Source organism: Pterocles gutturalis, unplaced genomic scaffold (assembly GCF_000699245.1).
Source record: "Pterocles gutturalis isolate BGI_N339 unplaced genomic scaffold, ASM69924v1 scaffold36532, whole genome shotgun sequence".
Taxonomy (NCBI): Eukaryota; Metazoa; Chordata; class Aves; order Pterocliformes; family Pteroclidae; genus Pterocles; species Pterocles gutturalis.
This window is the reverse complement of record NW_010109059.1, coordinates 28,473-48,161: the sequence shown is the minus strand read 5'-3', so window position 1 is coordinate 48,161 and position 19,689 is coordinate 28,473. Positions and strand designations below refer to the sequence as shown.

The 19,689-nt window shown below is 38.8% G+C and overlaps 1 protein-coding gene across 1 annotated transcript in view; it reads right to left on the bottom strand.

The window, feature by feature from the left end:
• LOC104461319 (proton myo-inositol cotransporter-like) overlaps positions 1-19,689 on the bottom strand; it is a 42,953-nt gene that overhangs the window by 13,662 nt on the left and 9,602 nt on the right. Inside the window, exon 4 of the mRNA XM_010072861.1 lies at positions 9,844-9,969. Coding sequence (XP_010071163.1) covers positions 9,844-9,969 — 126 coding nt within the window. The remainder of the gene's footprint in view (positions 1-9,843; positions 9,970-19,689) is intronic.

Below are 19,689 nucleotides of genomic sequence, written 5' to 3'. Positions count from 1 at the left end.
CTGAACCGTCACTCTGCGGAAATTATTTTCCATAGAGCTGTTAAAACCTTAAAAATACAATCAGCCACGTATTTCCATGGGAAGTGAAGAGAGAAAAAAACATTTAACCTTCTGAATTCCCACTGAAATCAAAAGGAAAGTATGGAGGACAAAAACAATTTTCTTAATTTGCTTTTTTTGTTAAACCTAAGACAAAAAAACATAAGAACAAGGAGTTTAAAATATAGAACAATATTACATGTATTAGCATACCTTTTTAGCACTTCCCTGCTCTATTTAATTTCTAGTTATTGACATACAGATAAAGTTTATATTTTAATAGTTCTAACAATAAATAACCTTTTGGCCAACTTAACCTTCCATCTGAAGTACTAAACAGTTACATTCAATTTCTGTAACAGTAATTTAGACACAAATATTACACTTTAACTATTGCCAGCAACTGTCTTTCTGCCATATCCAGACTAAAAATTTGAGATCTTGTGTTCATTGTTTTAAGCAGAAGACAGAAGAGTGCTTTTAAAAAGGAGCTTTTCCCTGATTCCAGTAGGTGGCAATAGCTGTGCCCTAAAAAACTCAGAGATCTAAGTGGTGCTTCAGAAGGGGAACGAAGCTCCACATCCCTGCCCACACAGGCTGTACTGGGGAGGCTCTGAATTAAATCAGCCAACAAAGCCATCAAAAAAATGATTCTTCCACTGTCAGCCCTAAAATTCACTGGAAATCATTAATGCTTAACTGAAAATGGAGCCCCAAGGAGACTTAAATAATAGCCTAAGACCACTTATAACAAGATAATTATTTCACACCTGATTTGTGAGAGTGAGCACTTAACATAGAGTGTCGCTCTGCTTTGATTTGTGCGTGCAGGTGCAATACCTAAGGAATTTTATAAAATACAGAAATGAAAAGTGGTTACATTATCTCTAGTTTATGACATTTAAAGCATCAGGTACGAAAGTCTTCATTGTTACATGAAACTAAAAGTTTGGGATCTGGCAGTAGAATTCAGCAGAAATCAAAGTAATCGTCTATTTTCCATGGCCTCTGACAACTAAAAAGAACTTTACATAAATAAGTGCTTTTTAACAACAGTTATTTTGCCCAGAAAATATGTTAAATGGGAACATACATAATCTGAATCACAGGTCTGAAGAACTAAATAATGATGCAGAGCCTCAAACTCATCTCTCATTATCATCTATGCAAAGCTAATGCAACAGCTGTGGAAAGCTACAGCAAAAAAAGAAAGTCTATACATCTTACCAGCAAGAAGAAATTGCCCAAAGTGCTGCTGTTCAGAAGCACAACCTGCCATCTAACAGATTGTCCATTTCCTAGCCTGTACTAACCAACGAGCTGAGTTAGAATAAGGTCACAATGTTAAATCAAATGAATCAATAATTCCAGCTCACCTTGTGTCAGTGAGGGATTGATCTTATTGCCTCCGTTCTCAAGGAAATGAGCCACACATGCAGACAGCACATACAACAACTTACATGAATTAAGCACATCAAACGTATTTAACTGTTCAACAGTCCTAATGCAGAAATGTGTTATTTTCCCTCAAAAAGAAAAAAAATACTCTGAAAACACCATCCTTTTAAGAAGGGAAGAGATCACAATTTTACTATATCAGATGATGTGATTACTGAAGAGTTACTTATTATGGAACAAAGGTGTGTAAGATTTGGATTAGGGATGCTGTTAAAGGTACAAGCTGCTGTATGTAAGACTAGGTTTGACCCTGCTTAAATGTTCTTTATCAATAAAAATCCCCAACCACATGCATCTCTCAAAAATATTTCCCAATGGCAAAACAGAGAAAATTTCAATTTCTGCACTTCAGAGCTAAAAACTGAACACATGTGAAAAACAACCATAAAAAATATTCCCCTCTCAGAAAAAAACCCCACATGCTCCCAAATATGAGTCAGTTCCTTTTGCTTTGGCTCCAAGGCAGAAGGGGAAATACCCCAGCTCCCTCCCAGCAGAAGCTCCCTGCACACTCCTGCTCTCTGACACAGCCCTGGGAGAAGCCCCCTGGTGAGGCATGGACATCTTTCAATCCATCCCTAAAAAGACAAGCAGCTGAAGAAGCTAATGAGCAGCAGGCTCCCATGGGCAATAAAAGACTCTTTTCTCCAATGCACATTTCATAAGAGAGAGAGAGAGAGAGAGAAAAGCTGCAGGAATTACCACGTACTCTAAGCACACTGACAGGAGACCACCCGTTTTATCATACATGCCAGCGTTTTTTTCACTTCACTTTCCTATCTATCTCCTTTATAAACGAGAGGCAAACATGCTTTTAAAATTGGAAACAAGAGTATTTTCCTTCTAGTCCCACCTCAGCTGACCAGAGAATGACTGCAAAGAGCAGAAAGCTTGCTCCCTCAACAGGACGTAAATTCAAATTTTAAACACCACAGCATCTTCTTCCTCGGACCACTTTTAAGTGGTGAAGAGCATGGACTCAAACATTTTTCTGTTTAAATAGCACAATTTTTCCTGACACAAACCAGCATTTGGGAATATTTTAGCTCAAGGGACAGCTTTGCTTTTCTATTCCAGCTACCTCAATGCTGCAGCATCTGAAGCAGTTGTTACAACAAGTAACCCAAATAGCTGTCAGCATCATTCTCTTCACCATTCTCTACCTGAATGTCTTTTAAATAGTAGCTTAGTGTTAAGATCTGAAAGAAGTTCTTAGCAGGAAAGTGCAAGACAAATGAACAGGTAGAGAACAAACCTGCAATGTTTCAAACTAACCAGACCTGCTTTAAAATGCTCTTTTGTGCTGGGTATCTCCAACAAATAAATTGCCTTCAGCATATAAACTAGATGTTTCCAGAGTCATAATACATTCACTTCACAACAGAATTGACTAGGCATATATTTTGTCCTTGCTCTCAAGCATCCAGGATTTGCCACTGGTTGAGTAGATATAAAGAGTTAGAGCTACTAATAGTAATTCAAAAGTAATTACCCTAAAGGAATGTAAATAGCTTCAGTTTAGATTATCGTGTTGCTCTGCCCATTATTTCAGGCCTAAAATGCAGACACAATATACAAAGGACCTTAATTGTTCAGGCATTAGATTCAGTAAAAAATAAAATAATAAAATGGGGTTTTTTCCCCCCTCGTACATTAAAAAAAAAAAAAAAGAAGAGACTGTATCTTCTGTTAAAGATAAAAGAAAATTTCACCCTCAATTTAAATTTTTAAGTACATATATACTATATATATGTACTTTTAACCATATTTTACCATATTTTTAAAAGCTTAAAGAGGTCTTATTACAGTTATCAGGCCCACCATGAAATAAATTCCTTTTAAAAGAACTCAAAAATGTGACGTCTCACAGATCTGAGCAGGAAGAGTGGCTAAAAGTATCAGAACATGAACATTGCTCTTATTTTGCTACCTGCTTCTGCATCACCAATAACACAGGCTTCATCCACGATTGAGGACACAATATTCTGCATCACTTTACCCTTCTATTCTTCCTGTTTGCTCTTACCAGTTAGCAGAGATGGCATTAAAATATGCACATGAGATTTCTGAAGTTCCTCCTCTACCACCCCAGCTCTCCAGAATCATACCACTATGTGCAACCATTACACTGTGATTACACTGTCTAATACCCTTCTCCCAGAAAAGACTTTCTGCCTTAGATTTTAGTCTGACAAAGACTATAATCAGTTTCAGATATTTTTTTCATTTCTGTTTTCATGCACCTCACTAACATGTATTAGACATTATGATGCAGAAGAACTTACTCCTAACCAAACAGGACAAACAGCATTGCGTACCGCCACCCGGCTACTCCAGGTTTCTGTACTTACTGTCAATGGTGAAGATTATCAGAATTTAATTCTATTTGAAATTGCATATATTTTGTTTTGCTTTGCTAAATTATCCTGGAGAGGAGGGGGGGGGGTTCTACATTCTGGTTCCTACTAAAGTGATGAATATTTCCATTTAGTAAACATTTAGCATATTGTCCTGAAAGAAATTTCTCCAAAACTACTGGTTATAAGTGCAGCTCTCCTGAGTGCTGCCAATATACTTGCAGATTTAAACATTCTATAGAATCTGCTACTTTCCTGAATCATTTACTCTCTACTGCCTTTCTACTTTGCAAATGTGAGAACCATAATCCTATCTATAACCTTAATCTATCGATCTGAAGACTTAGTAAGAGAAATACTAGTTTCTCTTCTAACTGCAGCTGACTTAAGCAGCACTTGCCAATGCAGTCCCTTGTAGAAAGATTCCAAACCATCATTTCAGCAATAAAATAATCTACCAATACTTCCCGCATGACAAAACAAGCAATGTCTATCTGCAGACAGAGGAGTACTTCATTCCTGGAAAGCCGCTCTGGTGCTAGCCTTGCCGTGGTAACAGGAAAGGTCTGTGTGCCCGTTCCCCGTGACGTACTGAAAATAGATTCTCAGTCTTTAAATGTGTGAATGTTCATATACATTTTTGGGGGCATTAGTAAAGCAGTCAGAGCAATTTTTACAAATGTACTTATCACATTGCAAAAGCATCTTCGTAAGACAGTGACTAGCAAAACAAGTGTAATGAACATATTATGTCTGTCTTTATTTACAGGCAGCAAAAGCAAACTGACTTTTCTAGAAAAATCTAATGTTGCTACAAAGAAAAAGTATTCTAATAATTTTATCAGTCTCTTCTGCTATCCACTAGACAACAGGCAGTACTGTATGAATGTAAAGCTCCCCAGAATACTCCTGAGGCTGTGACAGACACTGGCATGCCCCCATTGGACATAAACCAGGCTGTTGTCTGAGAATCCAGCTAATGAACTCCTACGGTTTTTTTTAGCCACTGGAATCTAGTTAGCATCCAGGCTCGAATGCCAAGGTCTTTAGGCACATTCCTGCAGTGAAAACACTCCTGAAGCTGGGAACTGGGATTTGAGTGCCTGCCTGACCTGCTTTCTCACATTGTCTGGGTAATTTAAACACAATTTTCCCCAGAACAGGTTTCTGAGATAAGAGTTAAACTCCTCATCAGACTGACGGATATGAGCAACAGGCACATGGTGACACAGAACAGCATCACCCAGCATCTGTAAACACGCTGTTAATTTTACATGGAAGGAAGAAGCTCAGGAGGAAAATTAAGAGCTCCCCAAATGCAGAGCTCTTCTTGCCCTCGCCTCTGCAATGAATGCCCTTAGAGAGGGGAATGCTTCTTTATATTGACGAAAGCAGGATTCTCCATGAAGCATTAAACTCCTGTGGCAGGGAGATGTGCCTCTAATGAAGTTAATAAAAATGGCTGAAGAAAGCAAATAATTCAGCTTCTCTCCCTTTATAGATTTCTGTTCCCAACTGTCCTCCTTCAGGGACCGTGGAGACCTGCCGGATAATTTTGTGGACAGGATGTCTTCTAGGCTTGCCTCTGATCTGCAGATGATGTTATTATTTCTTCATAATTGTTTACTGTATAAAGTCAACACCTTTCTCTCCAGAGGGAGATTGCTCAGAGTCGCTCATGAGGGCCTTTTAGCTCACAGTTGTGGGCCTGCTGTGGTCTTGACAACATGCTCATGTCAAGGTTAACGTCATGTCAAGGCTCTATTAGTAGCTCCTTGCCTTGCGCAATTATTCTTTCAACTGTATGAATATTAATACAATTTAAAGCTACTTCTAGAGCATTCTTGACTGGCCTTTAGGGTTATTGCAATTACATGGATGAAAGTTTCAAGGTTTCTGAGAGTACTGTGGGAGTAATTGCAATTGTGGGAAAAAACTAGGTTTCTGTTTGTGCTCTGAAAGCACAGACCTAAAAGCAATCACCTCCACATTCAGTCCTGGCTGACAGACGGACTCTGCCCGTGACCTCTGTCGTGCCACTTGAGCTTCATATTGGAACTTTCACATTGCATCCCCATCTGTAAACGTGAGATAATACTTTTCATCAACTTTGTGGGGATTTTATAATTTGATGTTCACGAAGAGAACTGCCAGCCTTTCTGTGCTGCTGCTAAATGCAAAACTTCCCTAAATCTTGGAGAACAGAGTCCCAACGCAGAACCCTCAGAACACACTGAGAAAGAAGACACAGTTCTTTTATTACAAAGTGAATAATTTAAGAATATTCTTGCTCACTGACTTGAAACCATCCCTTACATGTCCCTGGGCAGAGCCGGAGGCAGCAAGGTTTGCATGTCAATGGTTGTTTTGTAACTGGTTCAGCAATACTAAGAGCAGCAAAGCACCTGACTGTGGCAGTGCCCTGGGCGAGATGCTCCTCCCCGTGTTATTCCAATACCAGAGTCAGGCTTATGTAACTGATTAAATAAATAAAAAAATCAATCTCTATTCTTTGTCTTACATTTATGATCCTACAAGTGTGCCCATTGTGCACTACCTATGCTGCTTCAAGGCCTGACTTGGACTTGGTCAGATTTATTCTTATGTGGTCTCCCTCCCCCAGGGCCACTGCTGGCCACCGAGTTCCCTACATTCAAAAGAACCCAAATGCTATATTCTTCTTGAAAAATGTTTGGACACTCTAATTGTCTCCCTAGGTTTCTATGACAACCACAGCAACATAAACAGCCCTGCTGGCAGCCACAGGAGACTGAAATCTCTGCTCTTTCCCATTCCCAGAACTTCTCAATTTAGAAGACACCATAACTGAACAAACAGGATTAACAATAAACACAGAGGTGGTGTCTAGTACACTAGGCTGGCACTGGGGAAACTTATGGCAAATAAAAATACCTTACAGTATTTTATGATAACAGTCAAAACATTGCCTGTTACATCAGTGTTACTGAAGTACCTTGGGATCAACTGTGGAGAACAGTGCAAAGCTATAAATATATAAACAGGAGGGTTTTCTATGTCAGCCTGCACAGCTGCAGACAGCTTTAAAAAAATAAGACCAGGCGTTCTCTGTGGGTGCCTCTAAGCACCTCTCACCTTGCTGGTAGGTTCCACATCAGAAATAGATAAGCCCCTGAGCGAATTGGGGTTAAGATGGCTGCAGAGCTTTGTGGCTGCGTGCACATTGTGTGATGTGACCGTAGGCGCCTCTCCATGGCTGCAGCTCCTAGGAAAATCATAAACAAAAGGTGACGGCAGCAGCAGGGAAATGCTCTGCACGGCACTGTCAGCCCGAGCCCATTTCTCCGAACCTCCTACATCAGGCAGGAGAGTCAGAGCTGCTGCTTTTGCTAACACTAAGGCAAACTGAGGTCCAACAAATCCCAAATAGCTCATGTCTTTCTTCTCTCCTCAGCAAACTTAATGGCAAAATAAATTGGTCATATGAGGCCAGCGTAACTCTGGAGGATTTCAGCCATTTAAACCCATTAAGCCAATGCTGAATGGCGTGAAGGCATCAGAATATACAGGAGTTATAAAGAGGCTGCAGGTGATTATTATAGTTATCAGCTGTCCATAGATCACAAAATCAGCTTTCAAATTATTACAACAGATTCTGATCGTAAAAATGCCATGTATTTTTAAAATAACTGCTACTGTACATCTAGCTTGTGAAAAAAAAAAAAAAAAACTTTGTGAAACAAAGGGACACAATTTCAAGCACCAGCATGTATGTGATTTCTTCATCAGTGCTGTTAGTTTGTCTTAGGCACTTGTTCTCCCTGTGCTGCCAGAACGATACAGATGACTCCTGCTGCTCCGGGGATGTAACTATGCCATTTTCACTGCAGCAATCTTCCTGCTTGGCGGGGAAACCCTACAGTTCTAGGGGACCGATTTTGCTGTACAGCAGACTCAGGATTTGAGGAAGCAGAGCTGGGGGGGTTACATGAGTGCAAAACCTCGGAAGCCAAAATCTACGGGGATTCCCTCTGGACCAGTACGCAGAAATACATGTACCTGTGAGGAGGAGGTGAAACACTGCCCTGTTCCATAGGGCTTGAAGGCACAGAAGGTACCACTTGACATTTCACAGTTTGAGGGACTGGCTTTTAGAAAACTGATTACACAGACCAGGTGGAGGCAAGATTAGAAATTAATGAAATAAACACTAGAAATGGGGATGAACATACAATCTTTGGAAAAAGAAATGTGGATATTTCATGGTTTTCCTGCTTAAGGTAGGACTTTCACTCCAGGGACTACCAATATAACAAATTTTAAATTGTTTTGTTTTCTCTTGAAAGATTCTGAACAGGGTCCTTATGCTATGGAATTGTTGTACAATATGGAATTATTGTATTTCACAATATGGAAAGGAAATATTTCTTCTTTCCTATCTAAAATGCTCTAAGTAGGCTGTACAGCAAGGAGTGCTATGTGAGAGTGAATCACAAATACAAAAGGATTAATGATGTCCACATTTACTACCTGCCATACAATAACACTGCCTAATAAATAGTTTGGTTTTATCTCAGCTATTTGTAACAAGTTGATGTTTCCATTACGTCTTCCTGCATGCTAGGACGATTTTTCTAACTACACACATACTACTTAAAACTACAGCATATATGAAATGAATGTTAACTTGGAATACAAAGGGAGATCTGTCACCTTACAAACAGGAGAGTCCAAGTGCTGGTGAGCACATCAGGATATTAGGAAATATACAAGGTATGTTGTACAATGTGCCACTGAAAATAGTCACAGCACAAGCAAGAGGAATGAGATTTTGTAGTTTTCACAGTTATTTCTTAATAAACAGTAATAGCCTCAAAATGATCAGAGGATTAGGATTACAAAGAATATAAACTACCCTCTTTTGCATCTGGAACGAACTACTAGGCATAACATTCTAATAGTACTGAAATCAAAAGGAGGGCAAATTTAGAGTAATTTTAAATTAATGATTCTACAATTAGTAGATATTTTCATACCTTCCAACCTCTGTCCAATATGACTCACTGCCACTAAGGCACTTGATTTTAACTTCTGAGAACTACACGTGAAAGTCAAAAAAAAAAAAAAAGATAATTAAAAAGCCCAAACCACTACATGGAGCTTTGCATATTTCTCAAGTATGTTTATGGCGTGTGGGTGGCATAGATGAATTATGGCCAGGAGGTTTTATCAGTAATTACACATTTTATCAGCAGTAATTATATAATTTCCTTGTGGCACTGAACCATTCTAAACTCTAATCCAAGCACTAATCATCATTAAAGTGTTGATAAAGCACTTACAGGACCTTGTTCCAACTCATAAAGCCATTCCTTAAGAATAGTCAATACTTCAGAAAACTTGAAGATTCCTGTGACTTCACAGGGAACCTTTGTGCTGCCTGAGAAAGAGAGATGTGATCTATTTCTCAGTTCCATTGGGACTCTTCTACGAGTGCACACATCTTACCGTCTAAGTGCAATGTATGGCATGACGCCGCTTTCGAGCACAGGAACACAGAAATGCGTGGCCATAACCCATGCTTTTGCCTATTTGAACTTTTCAGATTTTTATCATTTTAGATTATTCTGCTCAGCAATTTGGTTTCTTTATTAGGCCAATATTAAAAGTCTGTTTTAATTAAAGCATTTTAAAAGAAAATTAATTCAGAGGGCTTTAAGGGTATACCTAGAGAATATGCCCCTCAAATGAATTAAGACATTAGGGAAAAGTAATTTTCCTAATTGCTAGTGTACTTTTGCCACACTTTCTAGCTGCACACATCAGGGTCAAGGCTTTTATTCAGAACAGCTGTTAGACTGTAATCGCCTATTTTTGACTACACCAAGGTTTTTTTTTCTTCCAGAACATGCTAAGAGTAGCATTTTATGTAAAAGCAAAGGTGTTCTTAATAGCATAAAATACACCATCAGTAGAGCACACAACCAGAAAATCTTGAAAAGTGACATACCTGCCCCACGCTGCTTTCATTGTAGAATCTTTATCAACAGGAATGCATGAGGACTCAACAACACTTGATTTATTCAATTTGTAGCAGATACCACAGTCTGGATCTAACATACATCCGTTACAATAACTGAAAAAGAAATAAATAAATACTTAAGCAACACTTTATTAATTTCTACATGTCAAAACCAACAGCATCTCCTAATTCATCCTGGGATGCACATAGTCAAATTGTCAGTGTTGGAAACAAGATAATAGAAACTGCCCAAAAACTAATACAGATTGCTTTCGCCTTCTTCTGTACCACATCTTAGTGGCCCAGTTGCAAATCTCCCAGTGACACGTGATCAAGCTGTAGGTGTGTTCACTCATGGAATAAATTTTAATTAAAAAAAGACAGACTGGGGTTAAAAAGAAAGTCTGAGATAACATACCACGTGTCTCCGTGTGGGAACTTGGCGCCTGAGTTCCCATTATATGCAATGGACGGAGCCAATGTCAGTGGATCCGATTCACATACAGGCATCTAGTGCCCAAAAATATGCCACCTGCCCTTCACCTGTCACTGCAGTGTGCAGTGCTCTTGCACATCATTCCTCTGCATCACACTTGCCAGCTCTGTACAGATATCTCTGATTTCCTTGGTAGTCTCGAAGAGCAAGAGATGGTTACGTTTAGGCAAAGTTTCTTCAGGGCAATCTTGCAAGCTGTTCAAGTGACTAGACAGTAAAAGTTTTCTCCAGACTCCACTGGTTGCACTGACCACATCTCCACCAACCACTGGGACCCTAGGCTCCAAGTGCCCTACAGACACTTAGGTGTCAGTCCAAAACCTGCTCCTGAGAGCAAACTGACTGGCATTTGGCCATGTGAGCAATGAGGGTATTCCAAAACCCTTCATGCAGTGCAAGTTATCTGAAATCTTCTGGCACAAGCTTCCCCAGATCTTGCCAATGCTCAAGACCGTTGCTACTGTGGTTAAAATACCCCGGTGTTTATCTTCCCCAGAAGCCATCTTCAGATTCAGAGATACATTCTCATCAGCAAAGCCCCTCATATATTCTAAGGGATAACTTTAGAAGATAAAAATAGGAGAATGAAAACCTGTAAAACATGGAGTATGTCTTGAAATTTGAAATGATAATTAAAGTTTGAAATGTAGTATCTGGAAATGTACAATTAAGGTGACTAAAATAGCTTCAGCATACATCCCTGTAACAACAAAACCAAGGAAATAATCCCTTCTGGGTGTGTATCCTTATCATAACAATGACTTAGTGAATGAAGAAATAATCAGCTTAAACTATTATACCATTGTGAGAAAAAGTAAAAGTAACTGTATAACAAAGTCCCAAGAAACTAAATCAGTAAAACAGATTATATGTATTTTAAAAGTCTGAAAGTACATGCTTAAAGTCTAGTAATTGAAACTTTTCTTACTATGATGTTTCTAAAAGAGTTCTAATAAGGTCAATTCATATGGCAGCTGTCAAAAAAAGAGAGCTGGGACAGTGTTAATAACATTGTATTGATTTGCATTTTCCTACTTCTCCCAGGTTTCAGAAATTTGTGCTCTTTGTTACTGTGTGCTTTCTAAACAATCGGATTACTGCAGAAAATGTTGTCTGCTTTTCAGAAAATAAATCTATCTTAACTAATAGGTCAAATTCAGGCTTGAACAGCTTTTGGTTTTTTTTTTTTTTATATTGGGAAAGCTGCATTAAATCAGCTCTTTAAATAGAGAGATTAACTGCAGAAAACATTTTTACAATGGTGATGGAACAAAACTTTCAGGTAGAAGTCTAGTAAACTTTTCTTCTCTTGCAAAGACAAATGAGAAAATATCTCTGCAAATATCAGTTATGAAAGGAAAGGACAATTCCTATATTCCATTAGCGACACTTAGTTACATTTTGTTAATCAATATTAGGGCGGCAATGGGCAGCAACCAAAACAGTTGACCAGAAGAGAAGACTGAAGACGAATAAAAATATTTTTATACATCACAAGCCTGTTTAAGTATGTAATCATAATATTAAAAACAACAAAAACATTATAGCATCTTCTAGTGAAAAGAATCCCATGATATCAAACAGGATGCTGACATACGATTTTCTAGCTATAGAACATTTTCCACTGAAATTACGTTATATATCAAAGTACCTTTTAATAACATGAATTTCTAAAAAGACCTGGGGTGCCAGCACATCCAGCATGGCATCGTGGCACAGAAAGCAGCTCCTTCCAAATACTACATGCTAACAAATGCAGCAGTGGATTGTTAAGTCAACTACATGCAAATTATATTCAATGTGAACACCATGTACAAACTTTAACACATTAGAGTGGTCTTTAGGCAACAATTCTCTTCGGAAAATTTCAGGATTCAAGGTTTCTCTAGATTTATTCTTTCTATGTTTTACTTCAAGCAGAAATATAGTCAAATGCCCAACCCCAGCCAGAACATCAGCAGGACACAGGAATGCAGAGGAATGACAATTAGACACAGCAATGAGTGTCATCTTTATAGTGTTGCCAGCAGAGGACAGGATGGAGACTGGACGCTTCATCATTTCCCTTGATGTCCTCACAAAAATCAATGCACGAGATGAATGACAGAACTGAACTGTGCATTGTCTGTCCTGTCCTACGGGGCTCGCTCTACGGATAACTCCCTATAACCTCATACAGCGTCAGGTATCAGTAACCAGTCAATTGGGAAGCAGGAGGTATTTTATTTATTCCTCCCTCTCCATCCTGCAGCCCAGGAAAAAACTCGAGAAATCTGATTATTGATTCCGGTGTCTGCCTACACGGCTGTTAATTCAGCTGTTCCTCCAGCTTTATCGGGTATGCACAACTGTGTCTTCCAGTTTGCACTCAACATAATAAAGGCTGCTGGATTTCATGTCATGCCAAATGTCAGAGGTTCTGTTTCTCGTAACAGTTTAAATAACTTAAAATTATTATTTTCCACAGCTTGGTTATTTTCCACAGCTTTTCTGAAGCTTGTCTTCAAGGTTGAAAAGTTAAATAACAAATATTTTAAAACTCTTTACCTTTGGGTTAGGATTTTCTGCCATTAGCTATATAGTGAGCTCATACAATCAGGTTTTGACAAGACCAATTTACGTCAGAGGAAACCCAGAAATTCAATATACAAGACTCAAAGCCCTTTCAAATCTAACTCCCGGCAGACTTAGGGTAGGCGGTTACTGTTCAGACCATCTAGCATTCCTCTGTGCCCCATTTTATCACTGATATAAAAATTTTATGTTGACTTTGATGAGGGAGTCATCGCTTTTTCCAAGATGAAGATTGATGGTTTTTTCCTCCAAAATTCCAACATACACACTTTACAACTGTTTCGTAATGCAATAAAGAAATCTCTATCAGTTAATAAAGACTAATGATCACTGAAGATGCAGCACTAAATAAAAAAGGAAGATTTTTTTATTTTAAAGAAGCAATTTAAAAACAACCAAAAAATAATGTGTTGAGGCTGTTTAATCTAATTCTCTCTCAAAAAAATGGAAATAAAATATATAGTAGCTCTTCACTTTAGCCCCATTACTATTTGCTAAACACAAATATTTAAACAATTTGAAATTGAGCACATATTCTTACAAACATGCTCACAGTGATGTAAATACATTGGGACACACAATATACCAGGAAAAGAAATGCACAATATGATACTTATCAATGTGTAACTATCTAGTACAGACCTCCTTCCTGTCCTCAAATGTATCTTCTTACCAACCCTATCCAGATATACCCAAATACATGTCAGAGTATAAATCTATAAAAATACTGATACTTCTTCAAACCTACACCACAGATCAGTTATTGCCTTGAAAGCTCTATACCAGAATACTCCAAGATGTCTATGTTAAGAAGGAAATTTGCACCCAATTATAAATGGGAGATATGTTTTCTGTACTTTATCATGAAATATTTATATCCACGCTCAGGTTATGAGCTACTGTCTTGGAAACAGGTTCCTCTGTGAAGAGCCAGTTGAAAATTCCCAGGCAGGATGGTTCTCAATCAGAGACTGACAACTCATCAAGACTGAAATACCAGAGAGACGATTTGATTTTGATGAAACCAGGCAGCATTACAGCAGAAAGGTTTTACAACATGCCTAGTTCCCTCCCTGTGTACCACCTGGGCTCCTGAGCAACCCAACAAGAAGGCAAGCGTCTAGACTTCAGATGCTTCAGCCTATGTAGCAGAATAACAATAACCAGGAATGTGAGGCTCCAGAAGTCCAAAGATGCCCAGCTTCTTTGCAGCTCAGTGGCATGAAGTCTAGAAAAGAAAAATCTCAGTAGCTTGGCCCCTCAGTTTATTGGGAAGTGCCAAGGAATGGGATTTCGTGATTCCTGACTCACTGTCGGACCACATTTACTGACAAGCTGATGGACTGTTGGGAAACCATATATTCCCAAATCCACAATTCCCAACTTTGATTCTGGCAATTCAGTCAAAGTTTCCATTCTCCTCTGATGTCCTCTTCATCTGACCAAATGGGAATATTTCATGTCTAGAAAGTCCAACAGCACAAACTTCAAGGTCCCTTGCTAGCAATTTCTTGCCAGCCCAAGCACCACCAGCTTCCAGGATGCTCTGCTCTGGAGCAGCCTGCCTGATTAACTGTTCTGAGGTTACAGGTTGATCCCAAAGGTCACAATTCCTGCCTCTTTCACAGAGAATTTGAAGCATATAGATGAATTATTACTAATTGTCTAGCTGTGCACATTTTTCTTGATACCAAAATCACAGTTTTTTTTCCTTCTTAACAGTGTAGTTTACTAGCCTCTACTGCAGTCTCTAAAAAGACTGGATAAAATCTATGACCTGCTAAAGTGACCCTCCAGATGCCAATGAAAAGTTCATAATTGCTTGTTCCCCTGCTTTTTCTGCACTGCTTAGAATACTCCATACTTACATTTGGTTTGCCATTATATTTTGTGCTTAAAATTTGTAAAATGACCTTGTAAGTAATGACTTCTCTACAATTCTCCAGAGTCTCTTAATTTGAGCTGCAAATTGTACCTTGCTACTTTTTGTTGAGTGATTCAGCAGCTAAAGACCTTTGCCCAGTGCCCTTGCTCTGCAAGTGCTGCTTCTCTTTTTGTCACATTATTTTGTCTTTCTCAAGCTGAACCTCAAACTCTGAATTGTTGACTTTAAAACATTTCATCAATTCTCACTTTTGCCACATTTTAAGAAACTTTCAAATTTGCCTTTCGTATTCTGTTATCCAATTGTAAAAGTATGTTAATGTTCCTATCACTCAAGTTACAGAAATACAAACTGAACTTCGTATTATGGACCATGGAGTTCTTTTCCAGAACGTAACACCTGATGTCATAATATTCTACTACATGGGTAGGATGAACAGCCTCTCAGAGTATCAAAATGCTCACAAATACAGGCCTTTCTTGGGGATGGACTCTTTCTAGTTGTTTTGGATTCATCAGTCTCGCTGAGCACATGCTGCACAACCAGCCCATGCATGTGAAGAAGTAGCTATACGTGAAAATCTGATACACTTGCAACATGCAAGACATTTTGCTCACGCCCTATCTTCTCTACAGAATAAATTCCACCATTCTGAGCTTCTTGAACCCCCTCCTCCTGCTCTGCGTGATCCAAGTGTTCCTTTTGGCTGAACAAGGTTTTCCTCATAGAACTGCATAAACAATAAAAGCACATCTTGGGCCAGAAAGCCTTGATGTAGGGACAGGAGGATCTTGTAATATCTACTGAGGATTAGTATATACCACCCAAAGAGAACATAAGCTGCAAATCACCGCAGGCTGGAAAGCAATGTCACTTGGTGCTGCTTTCTGCTCTTTCCAGCTTGCTGTTTGCCAATATGGGGGACATGATCATAGGCCAGGCAGATCTTTCATCCTACCTCAGGTTCACTCTTTGCTCTCAAGATTGGTTATGCACACAATCCTCTACCTCCCTTAGCATGTGGTGTAGTTGCTTTCCAGCTCCTTACAGAAAAACAACAGTCTGGAATCAAGCTTTCCTTGCTTCTGTGCTTGTATTCTCCTATCTACAGCCAAAGAATGTCTCTTCCTCCAGCCCCATCTGAAAGAAAATGGCCAAAGCAGCTGAGCTGAGTATCACTGATCAGAGCACATCTGCTCAACTGGACTCAACAAGGGACACAGGCAACTGATGAATCCAAACAAAAAACCCAGCCAAGATATTTAACTCAACAAAAACATAAGGACTTGTGGATAAATATTGCAGTAGATTTATCAGTGCTGTTGACACATGAGGACATTGGTGCATTTAGCTTTCAGCCAGGTACACAATTAAAAAGCTTAGGGATTTTTTTCCTAAATGGCTTACTTCCTTTTTATACACAAACTCATTTCAGTTAGGTACTAGAACCTTGTTTAAAACTGCCTGATGCTTGTGGGTGAGGTTGTGCTATTTGCACATGCTTCACTGCACCTCAGGCATGAAGTCAAGCATTTCATTATCCTTCTGATGACTCTTGTGTTGCTTCCAAAGGCTAACCATTAAATTCTGATTAAATATCACTGGCCAAGAATATAGGGTATGCCTTAAGTAGTTAAAATGTGTGGTAACTGCAAGATACCACTCCAAGCTGTCATATCTGGGACACAGAAAATACAATATTTAGCAAAGAATGAGAAAAACCCAGTTGAACTTCAAGAGCACTTTCCTGCTGTTATAGGAGACCAAGCAACAGTTTATTTGCTGACGTCTACTGGCAGTCTGTTAGGTAACACACATACCCACTCAGTGATGTTCATAAGGAAAAGCTACCACTCATAATCACAGTATTCATACACTACCTGCAGTTCTGTGGTTTACCATGCAGCTGTTCCAACAGATCTAAATCACAGGTACATTCAAGTATCATCAATCCTTCCTCATCTTCAAATCAGGCTCCTGGTCCACTGACACTGTTCTTCAGTGACTCCTTCCTAGGTGAGTTCCAGACCAGTACTGAATCCTTGTCGTTCTTGATACACCGGCCACATATAAAGACATTAGCTCTCTTCAAACTTTCCTTAAACCCTCTTTTCCAAAGACCCACATGTCTCAACTAAGCAGCATGATTTATATAAACTCAGAGCAACTGTTTTCTGCTTCTTGGTGTTTGCTACTTCTGCTTTAGACCTGAAGAGGATCCTGACGGCTCATCCATTCTTCCTACCTATCATGGTCCTATAAAGGAAACTACTCCCTGCAAACTTTGCTTTTCTTAAGTCCTTAGATCATCACGGCTACACCACTACTACTATAAGCACCTTGACAGCAGACTGTGCTGGAATGCTGACACCACACGAAAAGTGTCCTGATCTCCTCGCACATAGGTTTCAATTGTCTCTTGTCTTTGATTATTTTATTTTCAGAATTTATATATCCCCCAGCACAACAGCTTCCTGATTTATGCCTGGATCTGAGCAACACAGACAATAAATAACAGAAACAACTGACTTACATGTACCTTTATTTTGAGTGTAATGGCAGTCTCCGTAGAATACTTTGCTTTTAAAACTACTCTTCCAAGGAGACCCTACATGCAGATAATATACTCCCAGCTTCTGGGCAGACCAGATACAAGCTTTGTTCAAACTTGATTAAAATAATTCTTGTATGACTAAAACCTGCAGACCATATAAAGTGTAACACCATCACTTTGGAAGATTTTACAAAATAATTCGCTAAGCATTGTTTCAGTTTCTGTTAAACACCAAAGTCTTAAAAGTCTTAGTGGAGATGTGAAGTGTTAACAGGTTACTATATGAATAACACCTTGTTCCCTCAGTAATGGAGAGTTTGATTCAAAGACAAAGTAAGTGGAAATGTTAACAATGGTTACAGGGTCTGCATCACACTCACAGACATTATAGTTCAGGTAGGTCACTTTTCAGATCTTTGTGTTTAAAGAGAGGAGTTTCACATTAAAGATGCTTATTACATGCAACTGGCATATCCCTTCCTATCACTTATGATTTTAAATTAAATTACAAGTTTTTATTGATAGGAGCAACATGCCAGCAAATGGAAAATTATTACCAAGAGATAAATCCTTATATTATCTACTTAATATATTTCAAGACTACGTCGAGGTCATTTTACAGTTCTACAACATGAACTGTCTATCAGAATTTTAATTACATTCATAAGAGCTAGCAAAAGTACTCTCAAACATGTTTATCTCTTTGCATAGTCAGAATCTTCTGACCTTAATAGCAGAAACACATTAATATATTTATTATTGCAATTTTCAGTCATCAGAATGACTGTCAGTCACTTGGACATCAGAAACATAAAATAAGGGTCGTATTTTTAAAAAATACTGCTTCTATGATACAGTGACAGTATGCAAAATACTGATATCTAGCTTGCAGATAAATCGAACTGTCAATGAGTTAACTCAACAAAATAAAGTACAATAGCTAATATACTTACTATATGTATCCTAAGGCTATTAAATACAACAAAACCAGCTTCAGTTACTAGGTTAGCTGAGTTTTTCAGGATTGATCACAATTATATACTTTTGCTGAATTTGTAAAGCAAATATATATTTCTGCCTATTAGCTATGTTGTAAAACTGCTATGTAAGAGTACGAAATATTGGTGCCTTCATCTCAGTGGTGTGTATTTTTACAATGAGCCTAGGAACGTTAACCACATGAGAGTGACTAATTCCAAGATGAACAGCAGAGCCCTTGTGTGTTCAACACAGCTGGCATCGCCTGTATTATTTTAATCAAACTCTGAAGATAAATCAGTTTGGGAAGGAACCCGAGAAAGTTCTTGTGCACAGGTATCATTTCCCTAGGATATGAAGGTTAACCTAAGTTTACACAAACGTTACCATTTTCATATAGTAACTGAGGTGAAAAATATTGCTTAAGCAGAACAAGTTCACATTATGTCTTCTACAGCTGACCGAGTCTCAAGTAAGAGAGACAGACACATGAATGAAAGGAGACAAAAAGACCAGGAGTACAAGGCCACAGGACAAGAATCTTTTTCCAGAAATGGGTGAATGTCCCAGAGAATGGTAGAGTGGGACAGTCACACCTTTGATTCTTTAAAGATTGGGAAAAGGTGGTAGGGTAGCTAGTGCACATGCCCTAACCTCGACCTCCTTCCAGAACTGGGCACGTCCCCAGTAAAAAGGGGAACATGTTTATGGAGTTTTGAGTAGTCAGAATAATAATAGGAACAGCTAGCTCAACTTTTCATTTCTGAGATGACAGATTTTGGGACTGCACTGTTTTGTATTCCTAAATTTACCTCTGAGCTTCTCTGTGTCCTCGATGGTAAGTAATGGATCAGCTGCTGAAGAGATTAAGACCAAAGAAGAGAGGTGGTCACACTGCAAATATCTATACAATCTTACAGAGGCTGAGTGTGAAAATAAAGTTTGATCTAAGGATGGCACACAGACGAGCGTTCACCTTGTCCCTCCCCACCCACTTCCACTTGGGAGAAGGCAAAGAGAATTCCAGTGTTCAGGGTGTCCTGCCGGGTTTGCACTCCTCCACGACGTCCTTGTGACACATTGAATTTTTTTTTCCACTGATTTATGGATTATTTTTTGACTGTTGATCAGCTATGACATTATACGTCTCTACACCAAATGCAAATATTTTACTTGATCTCTGCAGCATATCTTACTGGTTTGTTTTCTGCAAGAACGTACAGGTAACCTGTACCTCTGCGTGGCACAGCTCTTTCAGAACCTAGTATTCAAGCCCTAGGTGCTTTTTTGAACTAGGATAGTGACTGTGTTCTTTATTTGCTTCTCTGTTCTATCTTCATTGTTATT